The sequence below is a fragment of the Vulpes lagopus genome, chromosome 3 (genome assembly GCF_018345385.1).
Source record: "Vulpes lagopus strain Blue_001 chromosome 3, ASM1834538v1, whole genome shotgun sequence".
Taxonomy (NCBI): domain Eukaryota; kingdom Metazoa; phylum Chordata; class Mammalia; order Carnivora; family Canidae; genus Vulpes; species Vulpes lagopus.
The window spans coordinates 12,464,767-12,482,660 of record NC_054826.1 but is presented as its reverse complement, the minus strand read 5'-3'; the positions used below and the strand labels follow the sequence as shown (position 1 = coordinate 12,482,660).

Genomic DNA, 17,894 nt, shown 5'->3' with positions numbered 1-17,894 from the left:
AAAATTTGTTATAGCCGTTGTGACAAAAGTTCTAGTTTTAGGTATGTTATTCCCCGAAATCTTAGATTTGGGGATAATAATGACTTTCAGCTTTTATTTGGTCCATCATGGTTTCTGTCTGCTTCCCCCAGGCTCCTCCCCACTTCCTCTAGTGAGCCATTACTGAGTGCTCAATTCTTGAACCGTGCTTGCTGTCTGGGAACCTCTGTGATGGGTTTGTTGTGTAATTTTCATGTGCTGTGTAATGTTACTACTTGGGATGGTGTTTGGAGGACTCTTTGCTGCCCGAAATTGGTACTAGAAATTTTTGCTTTGAATTTTTAAAGTTGAAATATGAAAATTCCATTTTAATTTGATTAGAGATGAAGAGTCCCAATTTGATAAACTATGACTCAGGATATATAGTGTACATCTTTAAAATAATAAAAGTAAAACTCTAAGTAAATATTTTATTTTTTATTTTTATTTTTTAATTTAAATATTTTAAATAATGCTTACTAAAACATTACTTCCCCAAATCCTATAATATCAAAATTAGCATCAGTACTGTGAAACTTGAAGTTGTAGACTTTTAAAAAATGCTCCTTTAAATCTAACAGTGACAGAAGGTAGGTCAGGTTTGCCGGATGGGTGGTACGTGAGATTGATTGATTACAAAGGGGAACATGAAACTTATTTGGGGGTGAAAGAAATGTAGAAAGTTGTCAAAACTCGCCTAATTGTACTTGAAATGGGTGCGTTTTATCATTTGTAAGTTATACTGCAATAATGTTGATTAAAAAAAAATTTAATGCTCCTTTTACTTAGTAGCATTACATTTAGCGGAAGGTATGATCCTTAATCATAGTTTAGTACCCTCCCCTCACCACGGCTCACTGCTACTAAACAACTAAATAAACTATTCAGATGTTAGCTAGGTAAAATCCAGGAGCAGAGGAAGTTATTAAGGGGAAGCTGGAAATACACGGAGGTTGTCACGGCAGCCTGGGGGTAGAGGTTGAGGACTTAAACCATTGCTTAACTTGGCATCCCTGTCAGTGACATGATCTTGGTCTGTTTGGGCCCAACACTGAAGGAGGAGAGAGACCACATTGAAATGGTTTCTAAACATCCCTTAATTACTCTTGGTCAGTTGCTGCGAAGCTCTTTGGTGAATAACAGAACTCAGGCCAAGGTAGCAGAGGAGCTGGGCATGCAAGAATATGCCATCACCAACGACAAGACCAAGAGACCTGTGGCCCTTAGGACCAAGACCTTGGCAGACCTTTTGGAATGTGAGTCTTAAGTTTCTCTTAACCTGTAGACTCAGAATTTAAATCAAATGTACCCACATTTATTTTACTTCTCATTATTATTATTGTGTTCTAAGTAAAGAAACCTTTTCTGTTTAATTTTTATTCATGCTTTTTCCAAAGTTTATTAGTAGAATAATTTGGAAATAAGACATGTAAATAATGAGTTTTATGTTCAGTCTGTATTCAGTGGTATCAGCCCTCCATCCCTGCCTCTGTACCCTTCCATCCTAATGCTCAGCAGTCACATCCTTTATGGGAAATGGTAGCAGAGTGTGGAGATTGGTAAAAGTGACTCATAGCTTTTTTTTTTTTTTGCCACCCAGCAGCCTTTATACAGGGGCATAGAAGAAAGAAGGCTAATTTATTCCTTTAATACTAAAACTATTATCTGTTGTTTTGAATGAGCTCAAAACTCTGTGGACATAGTTGTCATCTTTGGCAACTTCTTTTTTTTTTTTCTTTTTTTGGCAACTTCTGATATGGTCTGGAAGCATTATAAATAATCCTATTATGGCTAACTAAAGGATTATACACATAATTTTATTGTTTCTGATACTGGTTTAAAACGAGTGGGCCATTCACTGGGGCTTGGAACTTTAAAAAAAAAATATGGTATTTTTGACTATTGGAATTATATTACAAGTATTAAAGTCTTAAAAAAAAAAAAAAAAAGTATTAAAGTCTACCGTGCAAAACCAGCTCATTTACAAAGTGCAAAGGTAGTCTGACTAAGAAACTTAAAAGAACCTCTTTTTCAGTTAAAGAAAAGTAACTTAAAATTACAAAAACGTTGAATAATCTGTTTCACTGGCAGGGTTTTTGGGGTTTTTGTTTTTTGTTTTAAGCTCAGTGAAAGCTGTTTTTATACCTTTTAAAAACTCACCATTTGTTTCCTTGGTTAAAGTATCTTTTAATCAAGTCCTCTCTGGGGTCACCATTTATTTATTAATGCAAATTTGATATATTGTTATGTTGTCACTAAGCTCAGTATTAAGGTTTTCTCTGTGTGGGCAGGGACTCTATAGTCTCTCATAGTCCTGAGACTCTATAAATTGTCCCATATCTGTTCATGAAATGTAACATAGCCCCTTGTCAATGGCTAACCTTCTCAAGATTGGTGTTGAGAATGGCAGGCCCCAAGAATGTGCTCATTCTGGTGTCGTATCTGATCTTTAGGTTTTCTTTTGATTTGTTGTTAACATGGTTGTATTCCCAGAAATCATTTTCTCCCTGCTGTATGAGAGTATTTTGTGTGTCATTTAACTATTTATTTAGCCTTTAGCCAAATGTAATTTGGTCTTTGTACTCTTTGATTTTTGCATTTTTAATCACACATCTATGCTGTTGCTTCTGATATTAGTGATAAAGGGAAATACTTGTTTGAAGAAAGAGGATACGATAATTCTAAAAAATAAAGAGGGCCTGGGAATTACAAACCTCATTACATTTCTTAAAAGTCTGGTCTCTTACTCTTTCTGCGAGATGGCAGTGCATTGTGGTTTTATTTTTAAATGTTCTCTTTTTCAGCATTTATTGCAGCGCTGTACATTGATAAGGATTTAGAATATGTTCATACTTTCATGAATGTTTGCTTCTTTCCACGATTAAAAGTAAGCTCATATAAAATTTAAATTGGTTATCTACTTTATGCTCAGTGATTCCAGAACCCATTACTAAATACTTCTTGGGAACTTGCTCCAGGAGTTTATTTTGAATCAGGATTGGAATGACCCCAAATCCCAGCTTCAGCAGTGTTGCTTGACACTCAGGACAGAAGGAAAGGAGCCAGACATTCCTCTGTACAAGTAAGTACTCGCTCTCACGGGCATTGGATCCAGTGAGTTCAGAGCCGATGATCCAGGGGTCTGGAGGAAAAACAAACCACTGGGGTAATCATGATGGAGGGGCTTGGATTGGGACTCCTTGACACCGACTTTGGGCCCAACTCGAAATCTCTTTGGGCATCTCAGTCTTTTCGTTCTAAGTAAGTGGGTCACCTTTGATTATCTGTGCTTTTTATGTTTGTTTTATTTCTCGTAACCTCTGCTGGGCTTTGCATCTAGATCAGAAGGTTGTGCTTGTTTTAACAGTATTTGGGTGTCTCTCTCCATTCCACTTTGAAGCCTGTTGGCCTCTGTCCCTGTTGTCTGACAGCTATGGCGCACTCTCTCAGGCAGCCACTGTAGGAAGCAGGGCGGTTCTTCACTGCCACTCTGTTACTCAAATATTTGGAGTTTTTCTTCTATAGAATGTGTATCAGAAACTGCTGTGTACTTTTGAATATCTTTAGTGACAAATCATTATCCTCTGAGTGGTAGCCAGAAGTTATTCAAAAAGAATGCAGGTCACTACACACATAATACCAGTTTTGATGCAAACAGGATATTTTACTGGGTGGTAGAGTAATTATCCTGAGACTCTCCTTTGTTGACTCAGAAGGTGTTTTCAAAGAGGAATTACAAAAGGAAAGGATTATCAAAATAGGTGGATTGCCTCCTGAGGTATTTTCTGGGTATGTGTTTTTAAGGATGTTTAAAAATCTAGTTTGAATGCAGGTTTACTCCTTGTCTGTGCACACACATGGTTGCAAGTGCACACATTTGTGCAAATGTTCCATATGGAATAAAAGCCCCTCTCTGTGGACTTTCTCAAACTTCAAAAGGAAAAACACTAGAGTGGCAGTTGCGAATTTTAAATCCTTTTTTATGTGTTTATTTAATAGTCACAACACGTTATAGGCTTTTTCGCTACAAGAACTGAGGCCAAGTGAAGTTTGAGTCACCCCACAGCAAGCTACTATAAATTGTCCCAAGAAACTGTCACTGCTAAACAATGTTTCCTTTACTTATTGGGAAAAATCCCCAAATGTTTAGAAATAGCACTTTAATATGTACCTAATAAGCATAATGAATATCCAAACTGTATTACATGAAAGGCTCAAAGTATTTCCTCATCAAAGTGATAATTAAGGTTCAATAAATAAAATGAGGATGATAAACTTCTCATAGCACAGGCGTGATTACTGTCATAAGTGCTACCTTAAAGAAGGTATCCATGTGCTTTCATCCCACGGAGTGTATCAACACAAAGGAAATGACTCTGCTCCCTTCTCATAAATCCCCCAAATGCAAGTACACGATGAGCTTGTTCTTTTCTATCAAGATGACAGGGATGTTTTACATATTTTTTTCAAGATTACCATGTTCGTTCCATTATCTTTGTTGGCTACTTTTAATTTCCCTTTTCCATAAAGTTATCAGTTTTACTGCATTAGAAATCTGCTCCATGTCATTAAAATCCAGAGTACCTGGAGTTTTGTTTTTTTGGCAGTTGTGTTGTGTACTCGGCATTATAGCCTACCTTTGAAGTGATCTCAGATGTTTCAGAAATTAAATACATTTTCCGATCTTTTAGATAAGATACTAGGCATTGTAGAGAACTCATAAGGGATGAAACCATTCAGATGTGGCTTGAGATGCATTGCCCAGATATTTATCATTTTTAGTTGTGATTAGCATTGAAGAACAATTAACAGAGTAAGATGGTTAACTTTTCACTGCTGAAAAGTTTGTTAGTTTTAGGATACTTGGAATATACACGCTTTGAAATTGTTTAAGGCATTTTACACTTCACTGGTAGCCTTCAGGTGCTATTTATAATGCTTTGGGGAAAAAAAAGTATAAAAATCCAGTGTAGAATTTTGAAAATTTCCTACTTTAAAAGCTCTCTATAGATTTGTCAGCATAGCAAATAAACTTACTCCTTTAATTTTCATGTTATTTTTGCCTTTCTCTAAGTGATAAGTACACGTTTTCTTAGAGTTATATATTAGCAATAACAATGAAATAATACCTTACCATAATTAATGTTCCTTTTTTTTCTTTCAGAACGCTGCAGACGGTAGGACCCTCCCATGCTAGAACCTACACTGTGGCAGTGTACTTTAAGGGAGAAAGAATAGGCTGTGGGAAAGGACCAAGGTATGAGAGAAGATCCTTTTAATTTCTTCAAATGAACATCCTGTGTGTCTGAAAAGTCCCTACTGGGTACTTCCAAACTTTGCAGTCTGTCATTTTAAACTCAGAGTATAGAATGTTCAAGGGTAATAAAGCGAATCCCAAGGATTAATGTCCCCACCAAGCCCAGCCCCAAACATGAGCTTGGCCTTGGACAGTGAGAGTGTCATTGCATAAGGAGCTTGGCTACCTTGAGAGGGCCTCATTACCTGGTGTTGTAAAGGTAAGATCTGTCCAGTGTCAGTTACCCAATAGGGTACCCAGTGTTGCTGCAAGCATTTTATAGATACGTCGTGCATGACACAGCCATTAAACATTTGATTTCTCACTGCTACTCACTTGAGCTTTGTTGGAAATGCTACCTAACATCTTCTCTCAGGTAAAAAGAATTATGTATATTATCGTCTTTCTCTGAACCCTCTAATTTATATCTTAAACTGAGAAGTGATTGGAAGTCTGTCTACATTTTTTTTTAACTCTTCTCTTTTTTAAACTTATGTTAAGGAAGTTCAAACTTAAAATACTTCAGACCTAATGTAAATGGAAGGCATTTTAATACAGTATTAAAAATGTGGAACAAATAACCTAAATAGGCTTTGTGCAAATAAATGATGTTTCTGCATGCCTTTGTGTATATTCCTAACCTGTGTGATTCAGTATGTGACAGAAGTAATCAGATAAAATTTTATGCATCAGACATGAAAACCTGAATAATGTGTGGCCATACCTTGTGTTTTTGAAAAAAATCTTTAAACTGCACTTTACCTTTATTTTATTTGATAGTATTCAGCAAGCAGAAATGGGAGCAGCAATGGATGCACTTGAAAAATGTAAGCCTCTCCCTTTTTCTATAATTATATGTTCATAATACATGTTTTATAGAAAGAAAATGGGGAAATATAAAAATGGTAAGTACTGATAAAATGTGATTTTTTTTCTTCATAATTACTCTCCACATAGAATGTAGTAGAATGTAAGATATGTATAAAATGGGCTGATAATTTTTCTGAAAAGTATTCCTGAATGCTTTTTGATTTTCATTTTCCTTTCTTGTGTGGAGTCCCACTCAGCCCAGATCGCCCATATGAACAGCCCAGTGTATCTTTTTCGATATATTTCCCTATACTTCTAAAATTTTATACAAGTGAAGGTTTTTTTTTTTTTCTTTTTAGTTTTTGGCCATTGTTTTATGAGAATGAGATATTTACACACTTTTCTGCATCTTTTTGTTCTTGCTCAATAATATATCACAGGTGTCCCTAATTCATTCTTTCTTAATGGCTACATAGTATTTCATGCAATGGATTTGCCATATTCTAGTCAGCTCTTTTAGTTTTGATGGATACTCTTTCTGGTTTTTTTTTTAAATCACTGTTGACAGTAAATGTCTAAATAGTCCTTTTGGTTCTATGGGATAGATTCCCAGGAATGGGATGGCTGAGTGGAGGATACTTCAGTGATGTCATTGACCATGTAGGGAACTGTATAGTCTTTTGTAAATTGAAGGCTTAAATGCAAAGAATTTTTCTTCTGAGGTCTACTGTGCTATACTGCACAGTCTGTGCAAAACAGGACAGTGCAATTCCATTATGCTCCAAGTACCAGCTAAATGTGGGACAGAGCAAAGCACGGGAAGCTAAAGTCAAGAGGCCCAGGATTCTCACTGTGGGAGATTCCAGGAAAAGAAAGAGAGGGCTAGGAGTCAAGTGGAAATCTGCAGACAGTAGCTTCCTAGGGTCGGGGGAGGGAGGACAAGTTGGCGGTAGCTTGTATTTCCAGGTTCCAGTGTCTATGGAATCTTCACTGAAAGTTTTAAGTTAACTCTGTTGGGGAATTTTTTCATTCATTATATACAAATGCACAATCATATATTGAAATAAAAGTGAGATTCCATTTTTGACCTATAAAATTGCCAAAGGTTCTCTTTGGAGGTTTTTTTCATTCGCTTTTAACGATAAAACAGTACTGGAGAGATGGTGTGTTCAGAGACTGACCTCCACATGCATATTGGTAGGAGTGAGTCATTTAACTCCCAGAAAGCAGTTTAACCGTCTGTATCTAGTCATTAAAGAAGTCCATACCTTTTGATCTGGAGACTTCATTTCTAGGAATCAAACTTAAGGAAATGACTGGAGTTACGAGCTCCAGTTCACATGCCATGACAATAGTGACAATTTGATTTATAACAGCCAAAAAATAATTAAGTCAATCAAACTGCATGTTTAACAATAGGGAAATGCTTAAATAAACTATGCTATATTGCAGGGGTTGGCAAACATTTTTTGTAAAGAACCAGATAAAAAATATTTTAAGCTTTGCAGGCCATACAGTCTCTGTCACAATTACTCAACTCTGCTACTGTAGTGGGCAGGAATGAATAGTATGCAGATGAGCAGATGTGTCCGTGTTCCAATAAAACTGCATTTACAAAAACAGGTGGTGGACTGTATTCGGCCTATGGGCAGTAGTTGACCAATTCCTGCTTTTATCCAAGTGTTGTTATACTTTGTTATCATTAGAGTGCTGATACAGAGAAATACTTATTCTAGAATAAGTTTTTTTAAAAAAATATACCCATGAAAATGTATGTATGCCATTCTCTCTCAAAGTAAGGGTGCATGGGGGAGTGATTAAATATTCATTTGTCTATATAATACATGCACATTTACACTATGTATGTATGTGTGTACCATAACTCTTAGGAAACTAAGGATACATTCTAAAAGTTTATCAATGGTTGAACTGAGCGGTGGGATTTTTTTAATGCAAACTAGGTTCTAGAATAGAATTTACCAAGGAAGTCGGGTTCATTTTGTAGTAACTGGCTTTACAGCTGACTTTTTTGTATTCGATTTGTTTTTTCAAAAAGCACTTATAGTACTTGAAACCTGTGTTTTATACAATACATAGGGTCAACTTGATATCATTTAGGGAATAGGATTAGGTTCCTGTTTTATTTTTAAAATACAGGTGTCATTATGTATCTCTTTTGTTTAAAATCAGTCAGTGACTCGGATATTCAGAGTCTTTACTGATTGACTGCCTGCCTCTCAGATACTTTTCCTAGCACCCTGCTCCTGTCCCTTCCTCCCCCCTTGGGGTGAGGATGGGACACTATATAAAAAGGGAGAGAATAATTTAGGATTTTGCGTATATTTAAATCCCTTTTGTTATTCATCAACCCAGACAAAAGCCAAACTTGCTCTTCCTCAAACATGCCATCTCTCTCACATCTCTGAATCTTCATATTTAAAATATGAAGTAGGAACTCCTGTATATAACAACCCCTTACCCAGTTAGAGAGAAGAGTGTCATTTTCCCTCTGTGTTACAGGTAACTTGTGTGGCTCTTCTCATTCATGTTTATATGCATCCTTTTTTTTTTTTTTTTTGTATGCATCCCTTTTTGACGTTTGTTGTTGAAGTGTGTGTTTGTTGACTAAGTGTATAAAATGACTTTTTTTCTTGTTCCATCCTCAATTTCTTACTCCTCCAATGTACTTGCTATATACCTCAAATGACAACTGAATTGTAACATTTTTAGACCTTAACCAGGATTTCCGCTGTATCTTGCACAGGGTCAAATATCAGACTAAATGGAGCTTAAACCGTACCGTTGAGTGACATGTTTCCTTTAACCAAATAAAAAATGCTCTACCTGCATTGTTGTTGCTGACATAGCATTGGGGAATCTTATGGTAAACTTTAAAAACAGAATGATCAGAAATAATAACTTAATGCCTCTGTCCTTCAGATCTTTTTCCTCTTTTCTCAGAAAATTTAATTCTTGGTAACTGGTGTGATAATATCATTGGGAGCTTTTGGTTTGAGCTTTGCAAAAATACATAGGCCCATTTGGCTACATTCTGTAATCTCTCCCTGACAATCACTTCTTACTAGGAGAACCTTGTTCAAACCTGCCTGAAACCACTTGGAAACAGCACATCTGTGTTTTAACACTGCTATATGTTTTGGTGCCTTTTATACTCAAATCCATGTCAGATGTTGCACTATAGCGTAGGGGTACTGGTGCAGACGGCCAGTGGGTTTCTGAATGACAAAAGACCAAGGGAAGACACCGAGTAGTTGTCTGCCCCCTGCCTTAGAATATACAGCTCTGTGTTTCTCGTGAATGTGTGTGTGTTTAGTTTGCATCGTTCTTTGCACCAGAGGCTACCCTTTATTGAGTATAAAATGTATTTCCTCGTGTCAGATAACTTTCCCCAGATGGCCCATCAGAAGCGGTTCATTGAACGGAAGTACAGACAAGAGTTAAAAGAAATGAGGTGGGAAAGAGAGCATCAAGAGAAAGAGCCAGATGAGACTGAAGACATAAAGAAATAAAGGAGGGCACGGAAATGGTGGTGTATTTACTTGCTTAATAACTGTGACTGTTGCCCATCGAGATCTAGCCTAGTTTTCCTGCAGACGATGAATGAAGTGTGCTCGTCGAAATAAAACACAAGGTCAACTCGCTATTGTTGTTTTACCGATCTAATATGTTATTTTGAGCTGGATGGTCTTTATTACAAAGTATATGGTTTCTCTTCTCTTTAATGGAAAACCTCACTTTGGTGGATGTGCATATTCCCTTTTATTTTGTTCTTTCAACAATAAAATTCAAAAAGCATCTTCTACGTGGAATAGATCCTGTTTTACTCTCTCTATCTGAGATTGTGACATAAGACTTCAGCTGACAAGTGAAAAATTCACCTCACCAGATATTTGGGCTACACTCTATTAATATCTATGCTTTTGGAAGTCTGGATTATTAACTAGATTTTTCAGCTTTCATCTGGATGTTTAACGTCTTCTCAACTGCAGACACTGAACTTACTCTCACTAAGCGTTGAATCTTTTGTAGAAGGGATCCCTTTAATGTTTTAACTGGCTAATGCGAGTGGGGAAGGACATATTTGAATCAAATATATTCTTTGAATCATTAGAATAGGAGGAGAAATCATGATTCCAAGCCACACAACACTTTAAATCAGATACTCTAATCCTGGGGTCAGTGGATGCTTTAAGAAGTTCATAAACAGACTTAAAGGAAGTCTCAGAACCTCCTGAAGTTGTGTTTGATTTTATGTGGGGGGGGGGGGGGGGGCAGTGGTGAGGTTGGGAGTGGGCCGGAGCAGGATGAGGAGTCTTTATAGCTTTCATCAACTTGAAGTGGTCCCTGCAATAAAGGGCTAACATTACATTGAAAGACATGACATTTTTTAAAAATGTTATTTTAAACTGAGTATCATTTGTTTCTTATTAATAAAGGCAAAGTTTGGGGCACCTGGGTGCTCAATGGTTGAGCATCTGCCTTCGGCACAGGTCATGATCCCAGGGTCCTGGGATCGAGTCCTGCATCAGGCTCCCTGCAGGGAACCTGCTTCTCCCTCTGCCTATGTCTCTGCCTCTCTCTGTGTGTCTCTCATTAATAAAATAAAAATATTTTTAAAAGGGTGGGGGCAAAACTTCTCTTTTAAAACAAATGTGTTTTTATTCATTATTTTAATAAATATGTGGTGAGTACCGTCTGTGTATCATGCATCATTCTAGGCTCTGGAGCTATAGCAGTGAACAAAATAAAATTCCCTGCCCTCAGGAAGGTAATGTGCTAGTAGAGGAATGCATACAATAGACAAGGAAGTAAAACATGTGGCACTTGATGGTGTAGATGATGGCCAAAAACAGAGCAAGGGGGTGGGATGGGTGCAGTTTTAGTCAGGTGGTTCAAGAGATCCCCCTGAAAAGGTATCATTTGAGTTAAGATCTGAAGCAGGAGAGGGAATGAGCCTTTCAGGTATTTGGAAGGTTTCTTATTTATAGGACTATTAAATGTTACCTATACAAGATGGAAAATTTGGAGAATATATTACTTTTATTAGGAGGAGAAAGAAACAACTGCTACTTTGGAAATCTTGTGGAGAAAGTCGAAAGCATAGGCAGAAAAGTAAATCACCCACAATTCCATCCTCTAGAGCTTTTGTATATTGTCAGACCTTCTGTGTATAGACACACGTACACACATGCACTCAAGTGTGCGTTAACAATTAGATACCATACCTGTGGTTTCCATATCCTTTTCTTTTTTATTAGCTACTACATCATGGATCTCTCTCTGTTGAATCCACATTTACATTGATGGCTGCATATTAATGCATATCTTAAATACCAGTTACGGATGCACTATAATTTGTTGACTAATGAAAGATGTATAGGTTGTAAGCAGTTTGTTCCGTCATAAATAATCCTGCACACATGTACACATATATATTAGAGAAGTGAGAGAAGACCTCTAGGGCTTCTTATTTTGTTAATCCTAAAATGTAAGATTGTACCTGTAAGAAAAGGTCCTGCTGCTGCTCCTCCCTACAAATAGCAAAACTGGAAGGGAAGGCCACTGTTTTCATCAGTGGCCTTGCAAATGTTACCAGGGAAAATATTTGAACTTTTTAAAAAAAGCTTTTATTTATTTATTGCAGAGAGCAGAGCCACAAGTTGGAGGGAGGAGCAGAGTAAGAGGGAAAAGTAGATTCTGTGCTGAGCCCAGAGCCTGATGTGGGGCTTAATCTCAGGACCTTGAGACCATGGTCTGAGCCGAAATCAAGAGTCGGACACCCAGTTGACTGACCACTCAGGAGCCCCTGAACTTTTTTTAAACAAGCACTTCCACTAGTCTTCCATATGCATCAAAATAATGCCAAAGCCAGCATGCTGCTTGGGACTTTTTATTGGGCTTTGACTTTTTCTTTCTGTAGTATCGTAGCCTTTTTCATTTTCTTTCTCCATATTAATAGCTCTTGAAACCTGAAGTGAAGTCTGTAAGACACTAGAGTCCCTCACAGTGAAACATACCAAACACTCCATCAGGGCGGGGTAGCTCCAGGGGCTCTATAGGAAACAAGGAGGTCAGCAGCCAGACTGTACCCAGGCACATAGACCAACTCAATGTAACAGGCCACTGTGACCACCATGTCCACCCTGCCTCCTATCCAGCCCAGCCCAGCCTCCTTACTTTCTAGTTCTGATCACAAGAAGGGCCAGTGAGAGTGCACATTCTTAGTTACTTCAACTGTGCTGTTACTGCTCATAGAGGCTGAATATGAAGGTTACTACTCATAAGTCACTTGGGTCAGGGATGCCTGGGTGGTTCAGTGGTTGAGCTTCTGCCTTTGGCTCAGGGCGTGATCCCAGAGTCCTGAGATTTGAGTCCTACGTCGGGCTCCTTGCATGGAGCCTGCGCCTCCTCCCTCTGCCTCTGTCTCTGCCTCTCTCTGTGTCTCTCATGAATAAATAAAATCTTTAAAAAAAAAAAAAAAGTAAGTCACTTGGGTCTGGTTTGGGAAACACGTGGTGGTGTGTCTATAGCCAACGGTCTTCAACTGAGACTGGAGGGGGAGGAGGGAGAGTAGACCACACAGGAAGGTTCACATAAGTTAATTTTGGGGAGTTAACTAAACCTTAAATATGAGAAAGGTTGCAAGATGGGGGGAAGACATGTGCTTTCAAAGGACCAACAGGATTGGGTGGAAAGAAAATGGGTAGAGGCGCCTGGGTGGCTCAGGTGGTTAAGCATCTGCCTTTGGCCCAGGTCATGATCCCAGGGTCCTTTGACCTGAGTGGCTGGATCAAGCCCCGCATCAGCTCCCTGCTCAGAGGGGAGTCTGCTTCTCCCTCTCCCTCTGCCCATCCCCCCACCACCTTGTTCATGCTTGCTCTGTCACTCTCTCAAATAAATAAATAAAATCTTTAAGAAAGAAAAAAGAAAATGGATGTGGATCCTCTTGTATTTCACGGGAGATAGGATAAAGGACTGTAACAAGGCATTGGGAATTGGGGTGCTGAGACAGAAGAGTTTTGAAAGATACAGAGGTGATAGACCCTACAGGACATGGAGTAGGGCAAAATATCTCTCTCCTAACACTGTTGGCACATTATGAGCTAGATAATTCTTTATTGGGGGCGGGAGGGACTGTCCTGTGCATTGTAAGGTACTTAGTTACATTCTTGGTCTCTACCCATTAGATCCCACTAGCATCCCTTCCCCCTGGTTGTGACAGGTGAACCTGTCTCCAGACATTGCCACCTATCTCCAGGAAGCAAAATCGCCCCAGGCTGAGTACCCCCCTGAGGTGGGAGAAATGAAGTGAATGGACACCAGGCTAAACTACAATCGTGGAGAAGCAGAAGTAGAAAGATGGTGAGCTTTGTTGGCTGTTGAGGGGGCCTGAGGTCGGTCTCTGGAGATGTTGAATAAGCAGTTGGACACAAGGTTTTGTAGCCCAGTGTATTTGAGCTGGAGTACAGATTAGAAGTGCACTTAGCACCTTCGGCGGCATTTGTACACCTACAAAGGAGAACACTGGTTTTCCCAAGTTGGAGACAGGACACCATTCCAGTGACGAATCACTTTGAAACCTTAGGCTTCACACATGAGAGAAATGTCTACCAGAGAAGGAGCTCAACACTCACCCGAACTATTTCATCTCTAGATGAGATTTTCTTAAACCAGTGGGCTGTTTCAGAATTACTTCTATCATCTTAAGCTTTGGAAAGTTCTTGTGACATTTCTCTACAGCGACCTTCTACAAAGTGAAGAAGGCCCTTCGTGAATTCCTCGGGTTTCATGAGATGTCCTGAACTGAGAGCAACAAGGTATTTACTAAAGCCTGCAGACAAGTTCCCTGTAGCCACTAGCCCCGAATTCTTCACTAGACCCTTGTGACTTCTATTTTATAAGGGATGAAAGAAGCATCATTGGGCATAGTATTTCATTTGTATAAATGTCAGAACACTTACGAGAATGACCTGTGGAAGAGGTGCTTAACTGGCCACAAAGGATTTTTGTTCTTGTAGAGTTGTTGTCAGGAAGTCCCTGCCCAACTGGGCGCCGTATTCCAGCCTCTCTGCCCTGAAGTGAGGCTGAGTGGTTAGTTCCCACCCCTCAAATGTCAAGAGGGGTGGGAACGAGGCACTTGTCTTCTGACTCCAGTTTACTAACTAGGGGTCAGTATCCAGGGAGGGTGACTTTGAAAGCCACCTTCAGTGAGAATGTGCATGGCTGCATGGAACAGAGTCTTCACCTCTATCACACCACTTGCCCTCCCTCTCTTGAGAGGGGGCTCCTGCCTGGAGTCTACGTAAGGGAGAAGCAAACAGCTGTGTGTTAAGCCACTGAGATTTGGGGGCTTATCTGTTATAGCAGCGAACATCACCTCAACTAACACAACTATTTCTGAGGCAGGCACTGAACAACCCAAATTCAATCTTTGTCAATCTAACCACATAAAAAAGAACATGTTCACCTACCTGTTACTGGATGCCACACTGAACCAGTGCTGACGTATTTCTTATTCAGTTTTGATATGTTTTCTTTATGGTTCAGAAATGCCCTCATCTTATATTCTGTGATGTTAAAATGTAACAACCGTGAAGTAAGTAAATTCTTACCTTTGACTTAGGGGTTTGGAGAACATTCATCCCAGGATTTATTAGTGTTGGTAGCATCTACTCTATCCTAGGTCTGGAAGATTGAAGCAGAGTCCTTGTCCTCAAGGAGTTCACTATTTAGAAACGGAAACACATACACCCATGTGTGTATGGGACCATATGGAGGATGAGAGAAGGCGTGACTCATTCCTTCTGGAGGAAGGGTGGGCACCACAGGATGTCAAACCTCAGTTTGATCTTGGGAGAGGTATCAGCCCCCATGACTGCTGACTCTCCTGCCCGTGACAAAAAGCCTTTTTTCTTTCAGGTCAGGTCAAACATAATTGTTTTGTTTTTCAATTTCTGTGACACCAAACAAAATCAACAAAAGCTCCTTAATAACCCCTGATAACCAGTCCATGTTCAAAAGCACAGCTAGTTTGTCCAAATAATTATTCAAGCAGGATCCATACATTGCCTTTGGTTTTTAGGTCTCATAAGTCACTTTTAATCTAGAACATTCCTCCACTCCTCTTTTCGTGATTAGTTGAAGAAGCCTGGCCAGCTGTTCCATAGAATGTCCCACATTCTGGATGTGATGCACTGCTCTCTTGTATCATTTTCTTTTTTCCCCTTTATCCTCTGTATTAGATCTAAAGGCTTGATTTTAGTTTAGGTTCAAAATTTGTGGCAAATGTGGTCATTTTAGCCCTCCTCTCAGCAATAATGATTTCAAATTCTTTTGGGTAATAAGTGGTTGCGATGGTTAATTTTACATGTCAGTTTGGCTAGGCAAGGGGTGTTTTTTAAGCAGCTAACTTTATGGTCATTTGTTATATAGTGATGGGAAACAAATACATTCTCATTCTGTTTCTAAAGGGTCAATCTCTTCATGTTACTATCCTGTTTAGAATACTTCACGGGTTCCCCATTGCCTCTAAGATAAAGACCAAATTCCGTACCAGGATGTTAAATTCTCTCATGACCAGACATCAGAGCTGCTGCTGCCTCCCCCTACTCCTGGCTCCATCCTGACTGAACAGGTTGCAGATGTTTAAACAGATTTTTACGTTTCCCCTCCAGAATTTTGCACTGCCTGAAATGGGCCACCTCCTTGCTAATTATCTCTTACTTACTTTCTGGGCCTCAGCTTAGGAACTATCTCCTGCAAGCCTTTCCTCACCTCAAATTCAAGTGCACATCCATGGGCTCCTTCCTGAATCACTTACGTCATGCCATCTTGTCATAACCCCTACAGTCCCCCCATCTTGCCTCGTTAGACCACCAGCTCCTGGCAGGCAGGCCCATCACTAATTGCCCTTGAACCGTGGGCTCTCTGTCACTGTCATCTGAATAAAGATAACCAGACTAATTCTTGCCTCAACTACCTTAAAGCAAAACCCCAGCTTGCTCCTGCAGGAACTTGGAGGCTGAGGCAGAGAGAATGACCCACCGGAGACGGCATCTGCACGCTTTCTGAACCTCCTACACTTGGACGCGGTAAGGAGCCTGCGGCTTGAGTGGGACGGCACGAGCCCAGGGGGACTCTGAAGGAAGCAGGGAAGCTGGCTTGTCCCCTCTTGTCTACCCGGAGCTGTTGCTCTCACCCCTCTCCAGGGCGGGGAGCTCAGCTACATGCACAAGACAAAGAATAGCTCCAGGAGTTTTGTTCTAGATGATTGAGATAGAGCCACAGAGCCCGAGGAGGAGAGGCATGGTCATCAGTGATGCCACCAGACAGGTGACTTGGGACAGGCTATAGTCACCTGACCTTGTAATCTCCAGTAGCAACTCCCTCTCCAGTATCTCTTGCTATGGACTAGTGATTTTATTCAACCTCATATAATTGCCCCGTGTCAACGCAGCTCCTGTTGGCATCTCCAACAGGATTGCGGCTCCTGTTTGGGAATTTGGGAGCTGCTGTAACCAAATGAGGGCCAAACTCCCAGTTTGCCCTCCATATCACCCCAACTAGATTCTGCATCTCCATCTCCCACCATCAGAGGCCCCAGAGACATCCCTTTGAAGAGACCCCTGTCAGAGCTCTACCAGTAACCCAGTGGTGAATGAACACAGCTGTCGCATCACCCAAATAGCTGCTCCTCGAAGTTTTCTCTCATTTCTCCTGAAATATGAGTCTGGCTAAGGAAGAAGCTTTGAATGAAGTTTAAAAAACAAAACAAAAAAAAACACAGCTAGCTAATCATTTGTATGCTGAATATTAGCCCATCACAATAGAAAACTCCCAGATAAAACAACTCATAATGAAAATGCAGCAAGACCCTTAACTGTAGCGATGCTAATGCTCACCTCTATTATTATAATAATAGGGGTCTCAAATGGAGCTGCGGAGAACAGTGGCTGCCCCTGACTAGAATTCAACCGGAAAGATCAAGAGAGAGCCCTAATTGCCTTTCTTCTCAGATCAAACAATTGACTTAATTCTCCAGGCCTACACACCGAAATGTGTTTGAGGAGATTCAAATAGGTTACTGTAGAGGATTAAGGTTTTCTCTGCAGATTATACTTTTATGCCCTGTAGTTCATTGCTTGAAGTGTTAAGTAGTTTTGTCAAAATAAGCAGGGCTGGAAGGATTTTTAGAATCTTACAAATCACACACACTTGCTGAGTAACACAAGGGACGTCTGTTTTTCCCCTTCTCCGTCTTTTATTATTATTATTATTTTTAATTTAATGGTTGAGGCTGGGGGGTGGGGAGAAATTAAGCACATTAAAGATTAGTTGGAACTTGCAAGAGGCATCCCAGATAAGAGCAGTACAAGTATGGGGGGTTATTGTGTTTCGCCTTTTAAAAATTGTTCACAAAGTGATGCAGCTGAAGAAGCCACATAAAGAGAAGGGATTTTCTTGTGAACGCTTAACCGCCTGAAGAGAAAGTCCAGAGGGGCCGTGAAATCAGACCCTTGAGGCTTCTCTGCAGTGCTGTGCTAATCAGGGTTATTTTACTCGCTAAGACTTCATTTCTGCTTAAAGGAGTTGGTGGCAAAATAAGCTTTCGTTTTCTTACAATAGAGTATTCCCAGGAAAGGGCACGTGTCGGAAAGTCTTCAGTGACCCTCTGTCCTTGGTTCCACAGGTGGCTCGGTTGCCCTGCCGGGGCCCCTCCGGGGAGTTCATTCCTCCTCAATCAGAGGGT

At 39.9% G+C, this 17,894-nt stretch overlaps 1 protein-coding gene across 4 annotated transcripts in view; it reads left to right on the top strand.

Moving 5' to 3' along the window:
• Positions 1 to 10,325, top strand: part of DROSHA (drosha ribonuclease III) — a 119,080-nt gene extending 108,755 nt beyond the window's left edge. For all 4 annotated transcript variants that reach the window (XM_041749468.1, XM_041749469.1, XM_041749467.1 and 1 more), the window contains 6 exons: positions 1,133 to 1,274; positions 2,823 to 2,905; positions 2,997 to 3,100; positions 5,183 to 5,275; positions 6,095 to 6,141; positions 9,524 to 10,325. In XM_041749468.1, coding sequence (XP_041605402.1) covers positions 1,133 to 1,274; positions 2,823 to 2,905; positions 2,997 to 3,100; positions 5,183 to 5,275; positions 6,095 to 6,141; positions 9,524 to 9,654 — 600 coding nt within the window. In that variant the 3' untranslated portion in view covers positions 9,655 to 10,325. The remainder of the gene's footprint in view (positions 1 to 1,132; positions 1,275 to 2,822; positions 2,906 to 2,996; positions 3,101 to 5,182; positions 5,276 to 6,094; positions 6,142 to 9,523) is intronic.
• The last annotated feature ends 7,569 nt before the right edge of the window (positions 10,326 to 17,894 follow it).